The sequence below is a fragment of the Antechinus flavipes genome, chromosome 5 (genome assembly GCF_016432865.1).
Source record: "Antechinus flavipes isolate AdamAnt ecotype Samford, QLD, Australia chromosome 5, AdamAnt_v2, whole genome shotgun sequence".
Taxonomy (NCBI): domain Eukaryota; kingdom Metazoa; phylum Chordata; class Mammalia; order Dasyuromorphia; family Dasyuridae; genus Antechinus; species Antechinus flavipes.
The window spans coordinates 99,568,774-99,585,759 of record NC_067402.1 but is presented as its reverse complement, the minus strand read 5'-3'; the positions used below and the strand labels follow the sequence as shown (position 1 = coordinate 99,585,759).

The 16,986-nt window shown below is 40.7% G+C and overlaps 1 protein-coding gene across 1 annotated transcript in view; it reads left to right on the top strand.

Moving 5' to 3' along the window:
• The window catches only part of CLCN1 (chloride voltage-gated channel 1), a 32,421-nt gene that overhangs the window by 14,283 nt on the left and 1,152 nt on the right, over nucleotides 1–16,986 (top strand). The window contains 14 exon segments of the mRNA XM_051962179.1: nucleotides 699–824; nucleotides 1,148–1,232; nucleotides 1,427–1,528; nucleotides 1,952–2,036; nucleotides 2,292–2,441; nucleotides 3,326–3,395; nucleotides 3,600–3,710; nucleotides 4,914–5,127; nucleotides 6,104–6,237; nucleotides 7,407–7,654; nucleotides 8,150–8,267; nucleotides 8,541–8,620; nucleotides 8,835–8,873; nucleotides 16,706–16,810. Coding sequence (XP_051818139.1) covers nucleotides 699–824; nucleotides 1,148–1,232; nucleotides 1,427–1,528; nucleotides 1,952–2,036; nucleotides 2,292–2,441; nucleotides 3,326–3,395; nucleotides 3,600–3,710; nucleotides 4,914–5,127; nucleotides 6,104–6,237; nucleotides 7,407–7,654; nucleotides 8,150–8,267; nucleotides 8,541–8,620; nucleotides 8,835–8,873; nucleotides 16,706–16,810 — 1,667 coding nt within the window.

Here is a 16,986-nt window from a genome sequence, read left to right as displayed (position 1 = left end):
CTGCCTAGACAGCTGCCTCCTTAGTACCTTGAGTCTTGTGCCTAGTGGCTGTCTTTAGTAGAATCCTCATAATTTTGGAACTCTGGCTTTATAATTCTGTTCAGGGCTTGTATGTATCCCAAAGAACCTTACTGATTCACTAGAGAGTTTATCTAGAAGTTTTCTCTCAGACCAACATGGCAAGCCCAAGATTGGGAGAAGGAGGGAGATTGGTTGAGAAAATTCTCATTCCTTCACAAGGACCACTTTTTTCCTCCTTACCATCCTCATTACATTTAGGAGCATAAGTAGGACATTTTCCTGAGACATATAATATGGAAAATATAACTGAATTGGGAAGAAAGCATTGGATGTTTCTAAGTGAGTGAGTGGCTCCCCATGCTTTAATATAGTCACGGCTACTTCTTCCATGAGTGCTGAAGAATGGAACCCACAGCTGCTTTTACCTCCATATTCTGCTTACTCTGTTCCTGCATTTTGGGTAGTACCACGAGAATGATTTGTAGAATTTCATCAGGACTTGGCATTGTGCTAAAAAAAAAAACAACAAAAAAACAAAAAACAAAAAACCAAGGTTCAGAGAGGCTACTGCTCTCTCCTTCAATATGCACATTTATAGCAGAAAACCCTTTGGGCTCTGGGTTGAGGTTGTCAGATCATTTTGATCTGGACTAACACTGGACCCCATAACTCAATAGGAGTGCTATTTAGCATTGAAGTTACTTCCACCTATTTTGCTGTCCGGAATTACTGGCGAGGATTCTTTGCTGCTACATTCAGTGCCTTTGTCTTCCGTGTCCTGGCAGTGTGGAACAAAGATGCTGGTAATGGGGATGAGAGAAGGGTAGTAGGTCTGTGGGGGCAGTGTGTAGAACAAGGATGCTGACAATGGGGAGGATGCTCAGGGGAGTCTTGTGAGACTTATAAGTGGGACAAATATGTTGGTGATGAAAGGGGGAAAGAACAAAACTCATAAATTTAGGACTTAAAGGAAAGAAAGGTGATGAGAAGGGAAGACAAGGGTCTGTATGTTACAGTATAAAGGAGGCATAAAGGAGTTAGGAAGTATTTTAATACCCTAGACACTGAGTATCTTCCTGTCAGTTGAGTTTTTGTATCATCTCTCCCTCTCCCTGTTTCCCTACAGTTACTATTACAGCCCTGTTCAGAACCAACTTCCGAATGGATTTTCCTTTTGACCTACAAGAGCTTCCTGCTTTTGCCATCATTGGGTCAGTGTGGCTAAGTAGGGGAGGGAGTGAAGAGGGAGATGGTGAGGGACTGGGCTTAGGAGGAGACAGGGGAAGGCCAGGGGAGAAGGACCTTGAGAAGGAAGTCTGATGCTTCTTCCCTTTGGAGGCTGGGGTCATGATCCTTTGATCCTCTAAGTCAGGTTGCATCTTCCTAATTTCATGTCTCCTTTCAGGATCTGCTGTGGGTTCTTGGGTGCTGTGTTTGTCTATCTGCATCGACAGGTTATGCTGGGAGTCCGAAGGCATAAAGCTCTCAGCCAGTTCCTTGCTAAGCAGTGAGTCACTGCTCTCTAAAGGCCCACCTTCTAACCATGCTCACTTTCTGCCACCCTTTTCTGCTCATTAGAAGCCACTCCTTCAGTGTCTCTGGAGGGCATTATGCACCTCCACAGCCGGACTTGGATTTCTATCCAGAAAGGGACTGGATATTTAGGATTTAGGGAAGGAGGGAGAGGGGCAAAATTAAGAGACATTTCTCCCATCTCCAACCCAGTTCCTGTATAGTCTCTGTCCCTTTTGAAAGCAGTCATTTTGGGGAGTAGAGAACTCTTTAGTTGGGGAATTATGATGGCCAGTCTTTTCATTTGTAACCCATACCATCCCAACACTAAAATTCTATAACTTAGGATAAAATGGAGGAATGGGATCTTGGGAGGGGGCTGGGTTGGGGGCAAGTGCCAATTCTGTTTCCTTTGCAGCCGTCTACTGTATCCAGGGATTGTCACTTTCATCATTGCCTCATTTACCTTCCCCCCGGGCATGGGCCAGTTCATGGCTGGAGAGGTCAGCTATGGGGAAACTGGGAAGAACCTTTAAAGTCAGCCGGGCAAAGCTCAGGTTTAAGGGCTCAGGATATAGCTATTCCTTTTTCCAGGGGGTTCTTGAACACTCATTCCAGTCACTGGCCATGGGAAGAGTCTTGCCTTGATCCTGAGTAAGAAAGGATTAGATCCCTGGGAGGAAATGGGGGCTTTCCAGAGGAAAGGGCTGACTTTTTAGAGACCACCTGTCCCATGCAATTTTCCCCTTTATTAATAGCTTATGCCCCGAGAAGCCATCAGTACCTTGTTTGACAACTACACATGGGTGAAACATGCAGGTGACCCCCAGAACCTGGGTCGCTCAGCTGTTTGGATCCACCCCCAGGTCAGCGTCATCATAGTCATCTTCCTCTTCTTTATCATGAAGGTATCATTCCTTTGTTCTTCTAACCCCCTGATTACCCAACCCTCAATCCAGTCTGGATCCCCAGTGGTATAGGGGTAGGGACAGGTTGAAGAATAGTAGCTTTACTCCCACCTTCCTAAAAAGGCAAAAGGTATCAAGGATAATAACCTTTGCTGCCTTTTAAGAAATAAACCATTGTCAAAGGAAATATATGACATGTGGACAAATTGTGGAGTACACTTTGCTGCTTAGCAAATGACCATATCAAATCTAAGTTAATTATATTATTTTTCACAAAGTAATTCAGATTGTTCATCCCTTAGACTTAAGAGTATGTTTTATGAAGTGTAGAACAGGTCTGTAGAACAGTTGTAGAACAAAAATAGACCCAAAGATTTCAAGCAGGTTTTCTGTAATGAACATCCTGGTTTAAAGGATACAAGCATTGAAGTTAGTCTTAGGACTATGGGAAAAGTAATTCTGGTTGTTTTATGCCTTCTCCCAATCCCATTCCTGATTGACTGTAGGAAATATAGTTACTTTCACTAAGAGAAATATGGTTAGATACTAGGAAGAACTTCCTGATGGGCAACATAGGGTTAGATTAGGAAAGGGAGGATGAGAAATGAAGGAAAATACAGAAATAAGGAGCAGATATTTCAGAAGTTCCTAATCTAGAAATATTTTTTCCTGCTCCCCTATCCTCCAAAATAAGTATTAGAGGTAGAAATATAAATATATTAATTTCCTGAGAATTTAGAGAGTAATTGTAACTACTAAGAATGGAAGGGCATTTAGGAGAAGGAAAGGGGGGAAACTGGCAGGCTGGATCCAGGGAAAAGACTGTCTCAGCACTGGGGGAGGAAACCACCCTCTCCCTGCTCTGATATCTCTATCTGACCCAGTTCTGGATGTCCATTGTGGCCACTACTATGCCCATCCCCTGTGGGGGCTTCATGCCTGTGTTTGTTCTGGGTGAGTGCTTAAAGGGTTGCAGAAGTTTGGGGTTCTGGGAAAGAGATGGAAAACTTGGTTTTGTGGTTCTGGGAATAGGGTTGAGCTTTTGGGCTTTGAGGAGGGATTGGCTTGATTCTGGGAATCTAAGGGGTAGAAGTTTTGGGTCTCCTGGAAGGACTCTGATATTCTGTCTCTCAATTACCCATTCCATCTGTCACCCAGGGGCAGCATTTGGGCGACTGGTAGGAGAAATCATGGCCATGCTGTTCCCTGATGGGATCTTATTTGATGGGATCATCTATAAGATTCTTCCTGGGGGCTATGCAGTAATTGGTAAGACTCTTGCACTCTCTTTCCTCCCCTGCTTTCCCTACCTCCACCTCCACACACAATCAAATACTCTAAACTAAACCCAAGGGCTGTGTCATTAGCAATTAAACGCCTCCACTCTCCTCATCCAGTAACTATTATTGAACAATAATTCTCTAGCTCCTCAAACTTAGGGATTGTGTCCTAATAAGGGAGACATAATCCACATGTCTCCTTTGTTCATCTAACCCAGAGACTTTACTGTCATTGGTGAGAATTTTTCTAAAGATGCCCCTGTGCTATCTTTGGTGAGATTTCCCAAATAACTTTATCCTCTAAGCCAAGGCAACACATTTTTATCAGTGGGACTTCTTCCCTTCCTTATTTTGCTGCCTCCCCCACCCCCAACAGAAACCTAGACCACTAGAGTCAGGAGACCAGAATTCAAGTTTCATTTCTGCTACTTATTATGATCATACCAGTTATAGATTTAGGGTGAGACATAATCTTAATGATCATCCAGTTTAACTCCCTCTTTTTTATACATGCAAAGTCAAAAGAGATTGAGTGACTCACAAAGGCAGGAAAAAGCTGAGCTAGAATTTGAATTCTGATCTTCTGACTAAATTTAGTGTTTTTTTCACTATCCCAGCCTACCACTTGTTAAATTTTCTGTAATTCAGTTTCCTCATATATAAAATGGAGGGGAGGAAGAAAGAAGTAGAATTGACTAAATAATCAGCAGTTTTCATAATTCATGATACTATGAAAATTCCCATTTGCTAAAAATTCATCAAAGCCATGCAATTTCTAGAGCTATAATACCCACCTTTCAAAATGTCCAAGTCCAGGCCTCCCTCAGGAATACAAATACTAGCTACTGTGGCCTTCATAGTAACCATATTCACCCCTCTTTTGCCCCTCTCTGGGCTAGTCCCTCATAAGCCCCTGGCTTATCTGTAGTGATGACCTTTAACATATCTTCCTCCTTCCTTTGTATCATTCTCTCATAAATTTCCACTTGTATATCTCTCTCCCCCCATCAATGTTCTTTCCTATCTTCTTTAGTGTCCTATGCTGGTGGGATCCTCCGCGTGTCCTCCAAATGACCCATTTTATATCTTTTTCCTACTGAGGGAGAGAGTCAGAAGGGAGGATTCATGTCATGTTCTTCCTAGAGTTGGACAGCATTGACCAGCATAGTGCAACTCTATATTCCTAATCCAGGGGCAGCAGCACTTACTGGTGCAGTGTCTCACACGGTTTCCACAGCAGTAATCTGCTTTGAGCTGACTGGCCAGATTGCCCACATCCTACCCATGATGGTGGCTGTGATCCTAGCCAACATGGTAGCCCAAAGTCTACAGCCCTCACTCTATGACAGCATCATCCAGGTCAAGAAGCTGCCATATTTGCCTGATCTAGGCTGGAACCAACTCAGGTCTGGAAGAATAAGGAGGGGTGGGAGGGGAAGGGCGAAACAGAATAGGTGAAGAATCCTTCCTGGGTGGTTTGTCTTGGTTGGTATTAGATTAGGTCTAGTGCAAAATGATTTCGTTATCATTGGGAAAATGGAACAATGAGGGGTTCAGAGGCAGAAGAAAATATAGGCAGTTCCTGGTATTCTGCAAAGGAGATTCCTAAGAGTAGTTTCATCAGGACTTTGGGGTTACCCAGAACAGCTGAGAAGAGTGACAGCTTCACTATTTTATGAAAACTGGTTTAATAGGAAGAAGGTCAGCCTGTATATGATGGTAGGAGCACCAACCAATGGAGAGAGTTCAGGCAGTTGACGCTTGAAAGTACAGTGACTATGGGGACACTGATGTTTTGTCCAGAGTCTTTCTTCCCTTGTGTTATCATTGTGACATACATGTTCCTTGTCTATTTGTTGCTGTTCAGTTACTTCAGCTGTGTCTGACCCTCTGTCACTCCGTTTGGAGTTTTCTTGGCAAAGTTAATGGAGTTTGCCATTTCCTTCTCCAGCTCATTTTACAGATGAAGAAACTGAAGGAAACAGGGTTAGTGAGTTGTCCAGAGTCACACAGCTGGTGTGTGAGACTGGATTTGAACTCAGGTCTTCCTGACTCTAGGCCCACCATACACCCAGCTGCTTCCACTGTTGATGAGTTAGTCTTGGTCTTTGGCTCAGATTACTCCAGAGCCTACGTACACATGTACCAGACTTAGGGAAGGTGAGAGCTGTGATCAGTATATCCTAGTGCTATTTCTTTGTATTTGTTGAGCTGATTCCTGGTTTTATGATTTCAGAAAAGAGTGCACTTATACTCTTATGATGGTAAACTTCTTTGGAGGAGGGGAAGAGATAATGTTAGGAAGGGTGTTTGGTAGACTAGGCATGGGAACCTGACAGATGGGACCACAGAGCTCACTCATTATGCCTTCTTCTTTAGCAGCAAATACACACTCTTCGTTGAGGACATTATGGTGCGTGAGGTGAAATTTGTTTCAGCCTCTTGCACTTACCGGGATTTGCGAGCCCTGCTTCAGGCCACTACAGTCAAGACCTTACCATTAGTAGACTCCAAAGGTTAGTGGAAAAGGAAAGAGGCATGTTCCCAAAGGAAGAACTGAGCTGGGAGGATGCCCTCAGAGAACACTTCTTATACTGGAAGGGATGTGTCCTTTTCCCCTTGAAAAATTCCTCAACTGATGAGGAGAACTCCCCAACTTTAGGGAGAAAAATAAAGTTAGGATAAAAACACAAGTGGACAATATCAAGCAGGCAGTGTTATACAGTAGAAAGTTTTCTGGATTTCACCTCAGAGGGCCGAGGTTCATGCAAATCTGAGCTTTGTCACTTGCTTCCTGTAACAAGGCATTTGGCAAGATATTTAAGATCTTTGGGACTAAGTTCCTCAATTATAAAATGAGGGGTTTGGACTAGATCACCTCTGAGGTTTATTCTAGCTCTAGAGCCATACTTCTAGAATTCTGAAATAGACAGCATAGTTCTGCTGTCTTCCCAAAGTCTGAATTTATAGTGTCTTCTAATGGGTTTTATTGTTTGGTGACTTCACAGTAAACCAACTTTATTATTTTAAAAAAATAAACAATCAATATATTTTGCTCTTTACATCACCAGAATTGTTCCCAGTATCTCCTTCTTCTCAAATAATCATCCATATAACAAAAATTCTTTATTCATTTTTTTTAAAGAGAGTAAAAGAAAAATCAGCAAATGCAATAAAAAAAAAAGTCTGAAGAAATATTCAATATACTGTACCTGTGGACTTTTTTTTCCCTCTGCAAAGAAATAAAGAGTGTTTTCTCATGTTTATTCTTTGGGGGCTATGCTTGTTCTGTGCAATTTTACAATGTTAAATTTTGATTATTTTGTGAGCTTTCTTTTTATTAACGCTGTAGTTGTATATATTGTTTATAAACCATGAACATCAACTTTCAAGGTGTATAGACATTTTATATCAACTAAAATGAGGGTAAAGTGAAAATTGAGGCTCAGAGAGGTACTCAAGTAGCAGAGCCATGATTCAAAGACCTTCTGTTCTGTCCAAATTAGTTTCATTTTCCAATGTAATATGCACTGGAATCATATGAGATCAATCAGAAAAATTATTGAAAAAAAATTTTTTTTTCCTTAAGAAGGGAAGGGACATAACAGCTCACAAAAGCAACTGCTGGGCCTCCTTGGCTCATAACTTAACATTGCTGAACTTATGGATCATGACTTTCCCCTAGACTCGATGATCTTGTTGGGCTCAGTGGAGCGATCAGAGCTTCAATCCCTTCTTCATCGTCACTTGAGCCCTGAGCGGAGATTGCGGGAAGCTCAAGAGATGGCAAGGAAGTTGGCAGAACTGCCCTTCAATGGGCAAGTGAAGCAGGCGGGTCAGGAATTCTCTCAGAGCCCTTCATCACAGGGCCGGCCACAGTCCTTCGCCTTTGTGGATGAGGATGAGGAGGATGATATCACTGGAAGGACAGAGGTGACAAAACTAGAGAAACACGGGGAAAAGCAGAGAGATGAGGGAGACAAAGGGAAATCAGTCTGCAGGAACAAGCAGATGGGATTGGGATTTTTTTCCTCCTTTTTCTGGAAATGAGGGGACATGGCAAGCAGAGAAAAGGTAATTGGAGGGTGGAGGAGGACATGAGAGAGAGACACAGAGAGAAAGAAAGAGAGGCAGAAAAAGAGTGAAGTTGATACCTAAGAGACCAGAGGCTCAAGACTCATAAGGGTTCTCTACAGCTAGGGCCTGGAAGACGGCATTTCTGAGACTTACCATTCACAGATTAGGTTGGAGGTGGTGACAAGAGGTATGAGTGCAGACAATATAAGAAAGGCAGAGGAAGTATATGAGGCATAAGTATGATTAGACTGATTAGGATCCATCTGGGGTTTGTGTGTGTGTGTTTGTGTGTGTGTGTGTACATGTACATGCACGCCTCCTTGCTAGAATTGATTCTGTTGTTTCTCACAGTTGCCTCCTCCTCCTCCTTCTCCTCCTCCTCACCCTTTAACTGCTCCTTTGCCCCCTGAGGAGCCCAATGGGCCTTTGCCACACCATAAGCTGCAACCAGAAGTGCAGGGTGCTACAGGTAAGGAACAACTTATCTCTTAACTCAGCCTTCTTATGGCTACTTCCAACCTCTTCCACCTGCCCTAGGAGGGATGGAATATTCCTCTGGGTGGCTATCAGTGATACAGGGAAGTTCTAAGGGAATGGGGAAGGGATTTTCTTAGTTGTGAAAATGCAGGGAGTGATTTTAAGAAAAAGCCATAAGCAAGTATTGTCTAGAAGGATCTAAGGGAGGAAGCTCCAGAAACGGTATCAGTCATTCTCTCCTGCTCTGGCCCACCCTTCTATTTAGGTCGAAGGTTTCCCATGCTACGATCCCTGCTTCGCTGCTTACTGGGAAATAGCTTCCGCACTAAGAAGAGAACATTTCAGGTAAAAAAAAATCTCCAAGGAATATTCTGAGAGAGGATCTCAGAGATAAGAATAACTCCTTTGGGGGGTGGGGAGTTGGGGTGGTAGACTTGGGTATTGTCTCTCAGGGAAAAGGGTGTTGTGACCTGGAGGTGGGGGCAGGTACCACTTATCTTACTTACTAGGTGGCCTCTGGGCCTAGAGGGAGCAGTGACCCAAAATTTAATTCTTTCAGGATCCCATCAACTTAGTGGACAACATGCCACCTGAGGAGGTAAGTATGGGATGTGAGTATCAATTGGACAATGAGGGATATGGGGAAAAATAGGTTGTGACAGATAAGGAATAAAGTAGGAGGCATTATATTTTAACATAAGGAAAATCAGGAGATTTGTGTTTTGGATTCTGTTGTCACTATCTGAATGACATTAGCCATCTTACTTTCCTGTGACTTGATTTTCTTTTTTTTAAAACAAAGCTAATAACATCTGCCTCATTTGTTATGGGGCCATAGGAAGTCCTTCTGATGATATTAAATGCCCAGAGAGGCCTCCCAGATCCAGGGCTAATTTCCTACTTTGTTCTCTTTTGAGAGCCCCAAGGCTTGGCTGGCTGACTGCCTTAGTGCACTGCCGCCCAAGCTCTCTCTGGTGACTCATCCTTCAGGTAATCCTTGGGGAGTGATTTTCAGGAATGCTATCACTACAGGTTTAAAAAAAGAAAAAAACCCACTTTACATATGAATACACATATACAGTAATAAAAATGTTCTAGCATTTCTTAGGGTTTATTGTATGGCTCAAAGGTGATAAAAGATGTGAAAGGTTTTTCTTTGAAAATGTAAAATTCTGTGCAGGCAAAAATGAGGTATTAGTTTGGGGGGCCAGGAGAATAAAAGAAGGAGCAAAGATTCCATTGACATAAGGCTGGGAATTGTCTCAAGGGAAGATGAGAGACAAAGACATGTAGATGTTTGTAGAGGCAGGATTACCATAGTACATATCATTGGATTTAGGCCATAAGAAGTCACCAAGTTTGATCTCTCCACCCCCCTTTTTTTGAATAAACATAAAGCTCTTTCATTGCTAAGGGAGTTAAGATTATGACTCTGAGCATGACCTAACTGCTTTTCCTTACAAAATAATATTAAAATGTCCATCTTAAATCCCTTTCTGATGATTAAATTAACACAGAACCTTCCCTTTCTTCCCCCAATCCTTTTCATGGCAGTGGCAGTGAGAAACTCATTCTGGTCAGCTGGAAGGAAAGGGGATTGGTCTGGGGGAGACCTGAATAAGAGTGGTAAAGTAATGTATCCAGGCTCACATAATTACCCTTTTAGCCAATATATACTTTACCTAGACCCAAATGGCACCAGATTGTAGATGTTAATAACTTAAACACCAAAAAATCTATGGTTAAACTAAAACTTGGAGAAGAACCTGAATGACTTTAAGCTTTAAGCTTTAAAGCTTAAGCTTTAAGATGATCCATAACATAAAGGTTCAAACCTTCAACAAAAAAATCTTTCTACAATATAATTAGTCATCCCAACTTTACTTTTGGATTTTTAATAAGGGGAACCTACCATTCCATGGATCTAAGCAGAACAGGCTTAGTCTCTTATGGGTGAAATTCATTGAAAAACTCAAAGACAGCTACTTGTTCTCCCTAAGTTTCTCTTCTCTAGGCTAAAAGAACCTAATTCCTTCAACCAACCCTCATATAATATGAATTCCTGATCACTTTTCTCTAGATGGTCTCTAGCTTATTAGTATCCTTCAAGTAACATACTTTGCAAACCTTAAAGAACTATAGCAATGTTAGTTTTTATTATTCTTGGAGCAATTAAGGACAGTGGATAAGAAAGTTGGACTCGTAAGTCAAGAAGACCTGGGTTTAAAAGCCTGCGTCAGACAGTTACCAGGTCTGTGAGCTTGGAAACATCACTTTACCACTCTGAGACTCAGTTTTCTCACCAGCAAAATAGACATAATAATAGCATTTATCCCTAGATTATTGGGAGGATCAAATGAGTTAATAATAATTAAAGTGCTGTATAAATGTGAGCTAGTATCATTATTAGTATTATCTTCCTACAATGGGATGCCCAAACTGAACACAGTAACAATATAGGTGTATCCTGACTAGGGCAGAGTACAATAGGAGCATAACTTTGCCAACTATTAGTGCTATGCCTCTTTTAATGAAGTACTAATGAGTACAGAAGATCAGAAAACTGGAATGGACAAATGACATGCCATAATGACCAACTGATAAGTTGAACAATTGTGATAAGACAGGAAATAATCACGGAGTCACAGGTCAATAATAACAATAATATTGGTTAGCATTTATACAGCACATAAAGTGTAGTGTGCTTTCTGGAGCCCCCGTGCTGGGTTGCCAAAATATACCTTCCAGACTAGCTCTCTGGAGGATCTCAGGACCAGTGGGAGTCCTTGGTCTTAGTAGAAGAGTGATGAGGCGGGACTCATGGTCAAAACATGGAGTCCGTTTATTCCAGATTCTCTCAGCCTTATATGCCCTAATATCCTTACAAATCATAGCATTGTGCATAGGCTAACTGTATACTGCACATGTGGGACCACATAAACAACTTGCTGTTGTATGTAGTTTGCCACCTGATATCACTCTGCCTCAATCACAACACATGTTGTCACTGCCCCTTGACTTCTCAGGAAGAGTGAGAGCCTTTAGGGGAGCCGAACCAAACATTGTCAGCAGGTTCCCTCTGGGCTGAAGGGTCTTATATCTCACCCAGAGTTCCCCCACTCTCTATGGCCCTCTACAATGAAGATTTGGAAAGTACTTTCCATATGTCATTGGTACTTCATAATAACCCTATGAGGATGTTAGATTTGGAAAGTATCTTAGAGTACCTTAGAGATCTTCTGGTCTAATTCCCTTGTTTTTCAGATAAGAAAAATAGGCTTAGAGAGTTTAAGTGATTTTTCCCAAAATCACACAGCTAGGAAGTAGCCTTCTGACTCCCAAGTCCAGGCTATGTGAAAAGTTTGGGTAATTTGAATAAAGACCAAAGCAGATCACTTCTCTCTCAGACTTGATGTTGCCTTGTTTCTTAGGGAGAAGACCCTAAAACAAAAGCTACTATTTTTGTAGGATGCAATAAAAGTAGTGAGTGCAGTGCTCATAGACAGTCTATGTAATGGGATCTTCTGTTAGGGAATCACACACTTGGCATAAGACCAGATTCTTGCATATTATTCCCTGTACTTACAGCAAATTCAATTAATTCAGTTTCTATTTATAGCACTAACTGTTTCTAGGAGTCTATTAAATCATTTTGGGGGTAGCTGGGTGAAGGAATAGACAGGTGGAATCAACGCCTCTAAGAAGGTCGTAATTCTTTGTCCACTATCTTACCTAGTCCGCCATCACCACTCTTTCTTGTCACTTAGCCTAACTCATTTTTGAAATATTTGGGATGCTACTAGTAGGGCAGCTGCTACCCAAGGGCCCTACTTCAGGCCCTGTGCAAATTGTTGATGCCAAGCAACAAAAGCAAATACCAGTTTGCTTGGCATACCCTGGAATGGCTTCCAGGAAAGAGATTTTGCAAGTCCAGAGAAAGCTCATGTGCCCCACCTACATATTAATAAATTTGTCTAGCAGTATGATACTTAGTTCAATGATTATACAATTGCTTAGCCCTGAGGTGACTAAAAACATAAGAATGGCGCAGAATGCCAACCAGGTACCCAGACCTTTTTGAAAATAGGTAAACTGATATTCATGAATTGACTGAAAAAAAGAATTATATCCTAAATTTTCACTGCTAGGCTTTTTTTTTTTTTTTAAATAATGGCCATTTTCCAGCTCCATTTTGTCTTCCAAATTAATTTTTCTTACTTTGTCCTAGCTTTCTCAAGCCTTTTTGATTGATTACAAGACACAGATTATTAGAGCATTTAAAAGTTTACAAAGTGTTTTATGGACAAAAGGTAGATAGATGGTGCAGATAATATTACCTCAACCTTAGAGACGAAGCTGACTGAGGCTCAAAGATGTTAAGTTGACTTGCCCAGGCTAATACTAGAAAGTGTGGAGCAGTGACTCAAAGAATATGTCATGACTAAAGACTGGTGGCCTTTCCAATTAGACTAACCTATTTTATTTAGTTCAGAAAGAGTTAAGATTGTGTGGAGCTGAAAAATCAGGCCAGAAAATAATAAAGGGGGACTTGAATTAACTAAACACAGCCTGGTGAAACACCTCACCAGGAGGGGATGTGAGCTGAGCCTTTTGGACAAAACAAATGATGGCTTACAGGGAGAAGTAGTCCTAGAATCCACTTATATATTGGACTCAATCCTAAATAGTGAACAAGAACTGGGGCAGGAGGTAACTGTGGGTGAGTGATACAGCACAATGGAATTCAACATCCTGGTGAGAGACAGAATGATTAAAAAAAAAATCTATCATTCGGTTATTCAGTTTTAGGGGGGAGGGAAGAGGAATTATGATAAAATTCAGACATAAAATTCAGAGAAAACTATTAAAGGAAGAGTTTTAAAAGGTAACCTACAGGAAGCATGGATTCTGTTGTTTAAAAAAGTTTATTATTATTCCATAATAAATAGTTTTGAGGATCAAAATGTCAAATGTTTGGTTTGAAGGAGGACTAAATCATAGATTTAAAAAGAAATGTTTTCCCCTAAAGAATAAACAAGGGAGAAGAATGATTCCCTTTTTGGATGGAATGGTGTACCAATATATAAGTGAGATCTAGAATTACCTCTCTTTGAAGCTATCATCAGATCCAAACTAGAAAAACAGCAGCCCCAAATATAAATGACTTTTCAAATGACTCAGAAATCCAGTAACAAACCCTTTGTGATAATATTTTAAAAGTGCTTATCAAAATGCATGACTGCTTAATAAATACTTTGTTTCCTCTATTACCTTCCTTCCTTTGAATACCCTCCCCCAGAGAAGCCCAGTATAATGTGGGACAGCTCAGTGCTCATAATGCAAAAAGTTTGCCAAGAGATAACAGAATATAATAGAGAGAGAATGAATTCTTAATGGGTAAAATTTCCTCAAGACAATGTTAGGGTGAGCCCCATTGCCAAACTAGTTTTTGAAGGGTCAAGTTGGAGGAACTGAGTAGCAAGTAGTTGACAAAATTAGCAAGCAAGAAAACAGGTAAATCACAGAAACCACAGGATAACTTCCACTTAGGAATTTTGAAAGAATCTATTTTAAGTGACCAGGGATCAGTTCTATAGCCAATTTTATTTTAGGTCTTAAGATTTGATCTGGACAGCTAAGTATGCATAGAACTCCAAGATTGTGGGTAATGATGGCTAGCATTATATATTATTTTAAAGTTTTTAAATTGCTTTACAAATAATATCTCATTTTATCTCCACAACAATGCTAGTAGGAAGGTGCTATTGTTATCTCATTTTACAACTGAGAAAACTAAGACAAGAGTTTAAATGACTTGACACACAACAACATCTAAGGCAGGATTTGAAGTTCTTTCTGCTTCTACATCTATAGAACCATCAAACTGCAGAGGACATTAAACTTCTTAGAGGAGGAGGAAAAAAATACAGATCCAGGATGTTAAAGCCAAAAAGGATCTTTGAGAAATATTTAGTTCCATCTTCCTGGACGGCTAAGTGGCCCAGTGAATAAAGTGCCAGTACTGAAGTCAGGAAGAATCATTTTCCCACGTTCAAATCCAGCCTCAGACAGTTACTACCTGTTGTGTCTCAAGTAACTTAATGCTGCCTCAGTTTCCTTATTTTTATAATGACTAAGAGAAGGAAATAGCAAATCAGTCTAGTATCTCTTCCAAGAAAACCCTAAAGAATTGAACACAACTAAACAACTTCCCAAAGTCATGCAGTTACCTAATGACAGAGCAATGACTAAACCCTAAGTTATTTGTTTTGAATTCTCATGCTGTTTGGACTATTCTGTGCTGCCTTGTTGTCCTTAAATTTATAAGGTGCTGCTTAGTGCAACTTCTTAAGGAATCATGGATGTTTCCTTGGGGGATTCTACTATGCCACAAAACACATGGTGCACAACATTAGGATGCTAGGTCATCTGCCACCTCCAAATTTCTGGTGCCTAAGGATACAACGCTTTGCACTTAAGAATTCATGTTACAAATGTTTTATGAGCCCTTGGATGGATGGTGTTGAATTAGCACATATGGAATCTAATATGTACCTTTGGTTGTCACACTGCAAGACATACTAGGATCAGGGGTTGTCAAGGAGGACTTAAATACCAGTCTAGAATTCTTCAATTGGAAAGGAAAACAGTATATAAAGCTTGTTAAATCATAAAGGAAATAGAGAGGGTAACCTTGTACCGGAGCACATTTAGGATAGAATTTCATGTTTGAGTTGAATTAGCTTGCCACTGAGATCCCTTGCAACTCTCAAATTCTGGTTTTTGAGTGAACAGTGAACAAGGCCTTGCTGAACAAATCCTTGCATATTCTAGAGATTGAGGGCATCCCCAGAAGCTTGAAAGATGTTGTTTAGAACAAACCTCATATTTTACATAGTAGATAGCAAACTTCAGAAATTCCTTACCTATAATCAGTAATACTGGCTGTGTGTATGATATATGTATATAATATTATATGTGTGTGTGTGTGTATAGGACATGCCCCACATTTTATATTTATATATACACATTCTAATTTGTGTATACATATGTATATACATACATATATACATTATTTATATACATTCTAATCTTATACATGTATACACACATATGTGATTTTATATTCATATTCCTATGTATACATTTTAATTTTCTTTTATACATGTGTCTACATGTGTACATACATTATATATTTATCCTCTATTTGCATTCTGATTTTCTCCTATGCATATGTATATAGGAAAACACACAGCCTACAGTATCATTGTTTTAGAAAACTCCCTTTACCAGTGTAGGTCAGTATCTGTTCTGTAACATATAGTCTGGAAACACAGTTTCCAAATTTATCAAGAGATTTAGTGACTGGATTGTGGAGCCAGTATATATCTGAGGTAAGACTTATACCCTGGTGATTCTGCCTTAAAAGTCAGAACTATCATGATATCCATGAAATAAACTCCTTGGCAGATCTGTAATAGATTATCTCATATAAGGAAGAACCCGATCTGACAGCTTTCTGTTACACATACACATATGCTTCTGTCAGAGGCATAAGAACACAGGGCTAGAATGAAGACTGAGCCACTGTGTCAGTCCTTAAGATTTTAGGAGAGGGCTTGGTTTCTTAGTTTCAGAGAGACATCTATGAGAGTCTCATGTTTAGTAGTTTTCCTTCAGATCATAGATCTAGAATTAGAAGGGACGTTAAAGATCATCTCATCCAAACTTCTTATTTTATAGACAGGAAACAGACCCAAAGAGGTTTAGGGATATTTCCCAGATTACACAGTTAAAAAGTGGCAAAGACAGAATTCAAATTCAGGTCCTGTGATTCCAAGACCATCACTCTTTTGGCTGCCGCACAATGACAAAAGGACTCTGTAAGAGGCAGAAAAAGTGATAGAGGTGTGAGGACTTTATTTGATAGTTCTCAAACAATGAGTAGGGAGAAGGAATCAGCCTTCTATTAAGCACCTACTATGTGCCAGGCACTGTGCAAGGTCCTTTATAAATATCTCATTTGAGCCATACAACACTGTATGGTGTTGTTATCCCCATTTTATAGTTGAAGAAGCTAAAGGAAATAGATAAATGAATTGACCAAGGTTACCCACCTAGGAAAGGTCTGAAGCTGGATTTGAACTCAGGTTTCCTTTACTTTGGGCCCAGTGTTCTATCCACTGAACCATCTAGTTGCCTCTAGGCAAGAAGAAAAGATAGTTTTTTTGGGGTTTTTTTTAGGGTCTTAATGGGCTGAAAGAGTTTAAATAACATCAAACTGGTGATGGTTGTGTGAGAAAGGAAACTGGACACTGGGGCCAGGAGGACTCCTTCTGGGGTAGATCAGGGAGCTCTGTGGCAGTGAGAGTTGGGTCCAGTTGGCTGCCATAGTGACTTCCTAACATCCTATTCTTTCTCTCTCTACAGATCGAGGCTTGGGAGCAGGAGCAGCTGAACCAACCTGTCTGCTTTGATTACTGCTGCATAGACCCTTCTCCCTTCCAACTGGTGGAGCGGACATCTCTGCACAAAGTTAAACCCGAATACCTCCCTTTTTTCCTTGGTTCCTAACATGGCCTCTCAGCCCTGGATGAAAATGGCAAACTATTCATTTGGCAGGGGAGGGGGAGGTCCGAGGAAACTGGGAAAGCAGTTACAGCTTTTGAGCCCTTGGTGGGAGGTGTGGAGGGCTGCCATGCTATTAGTTT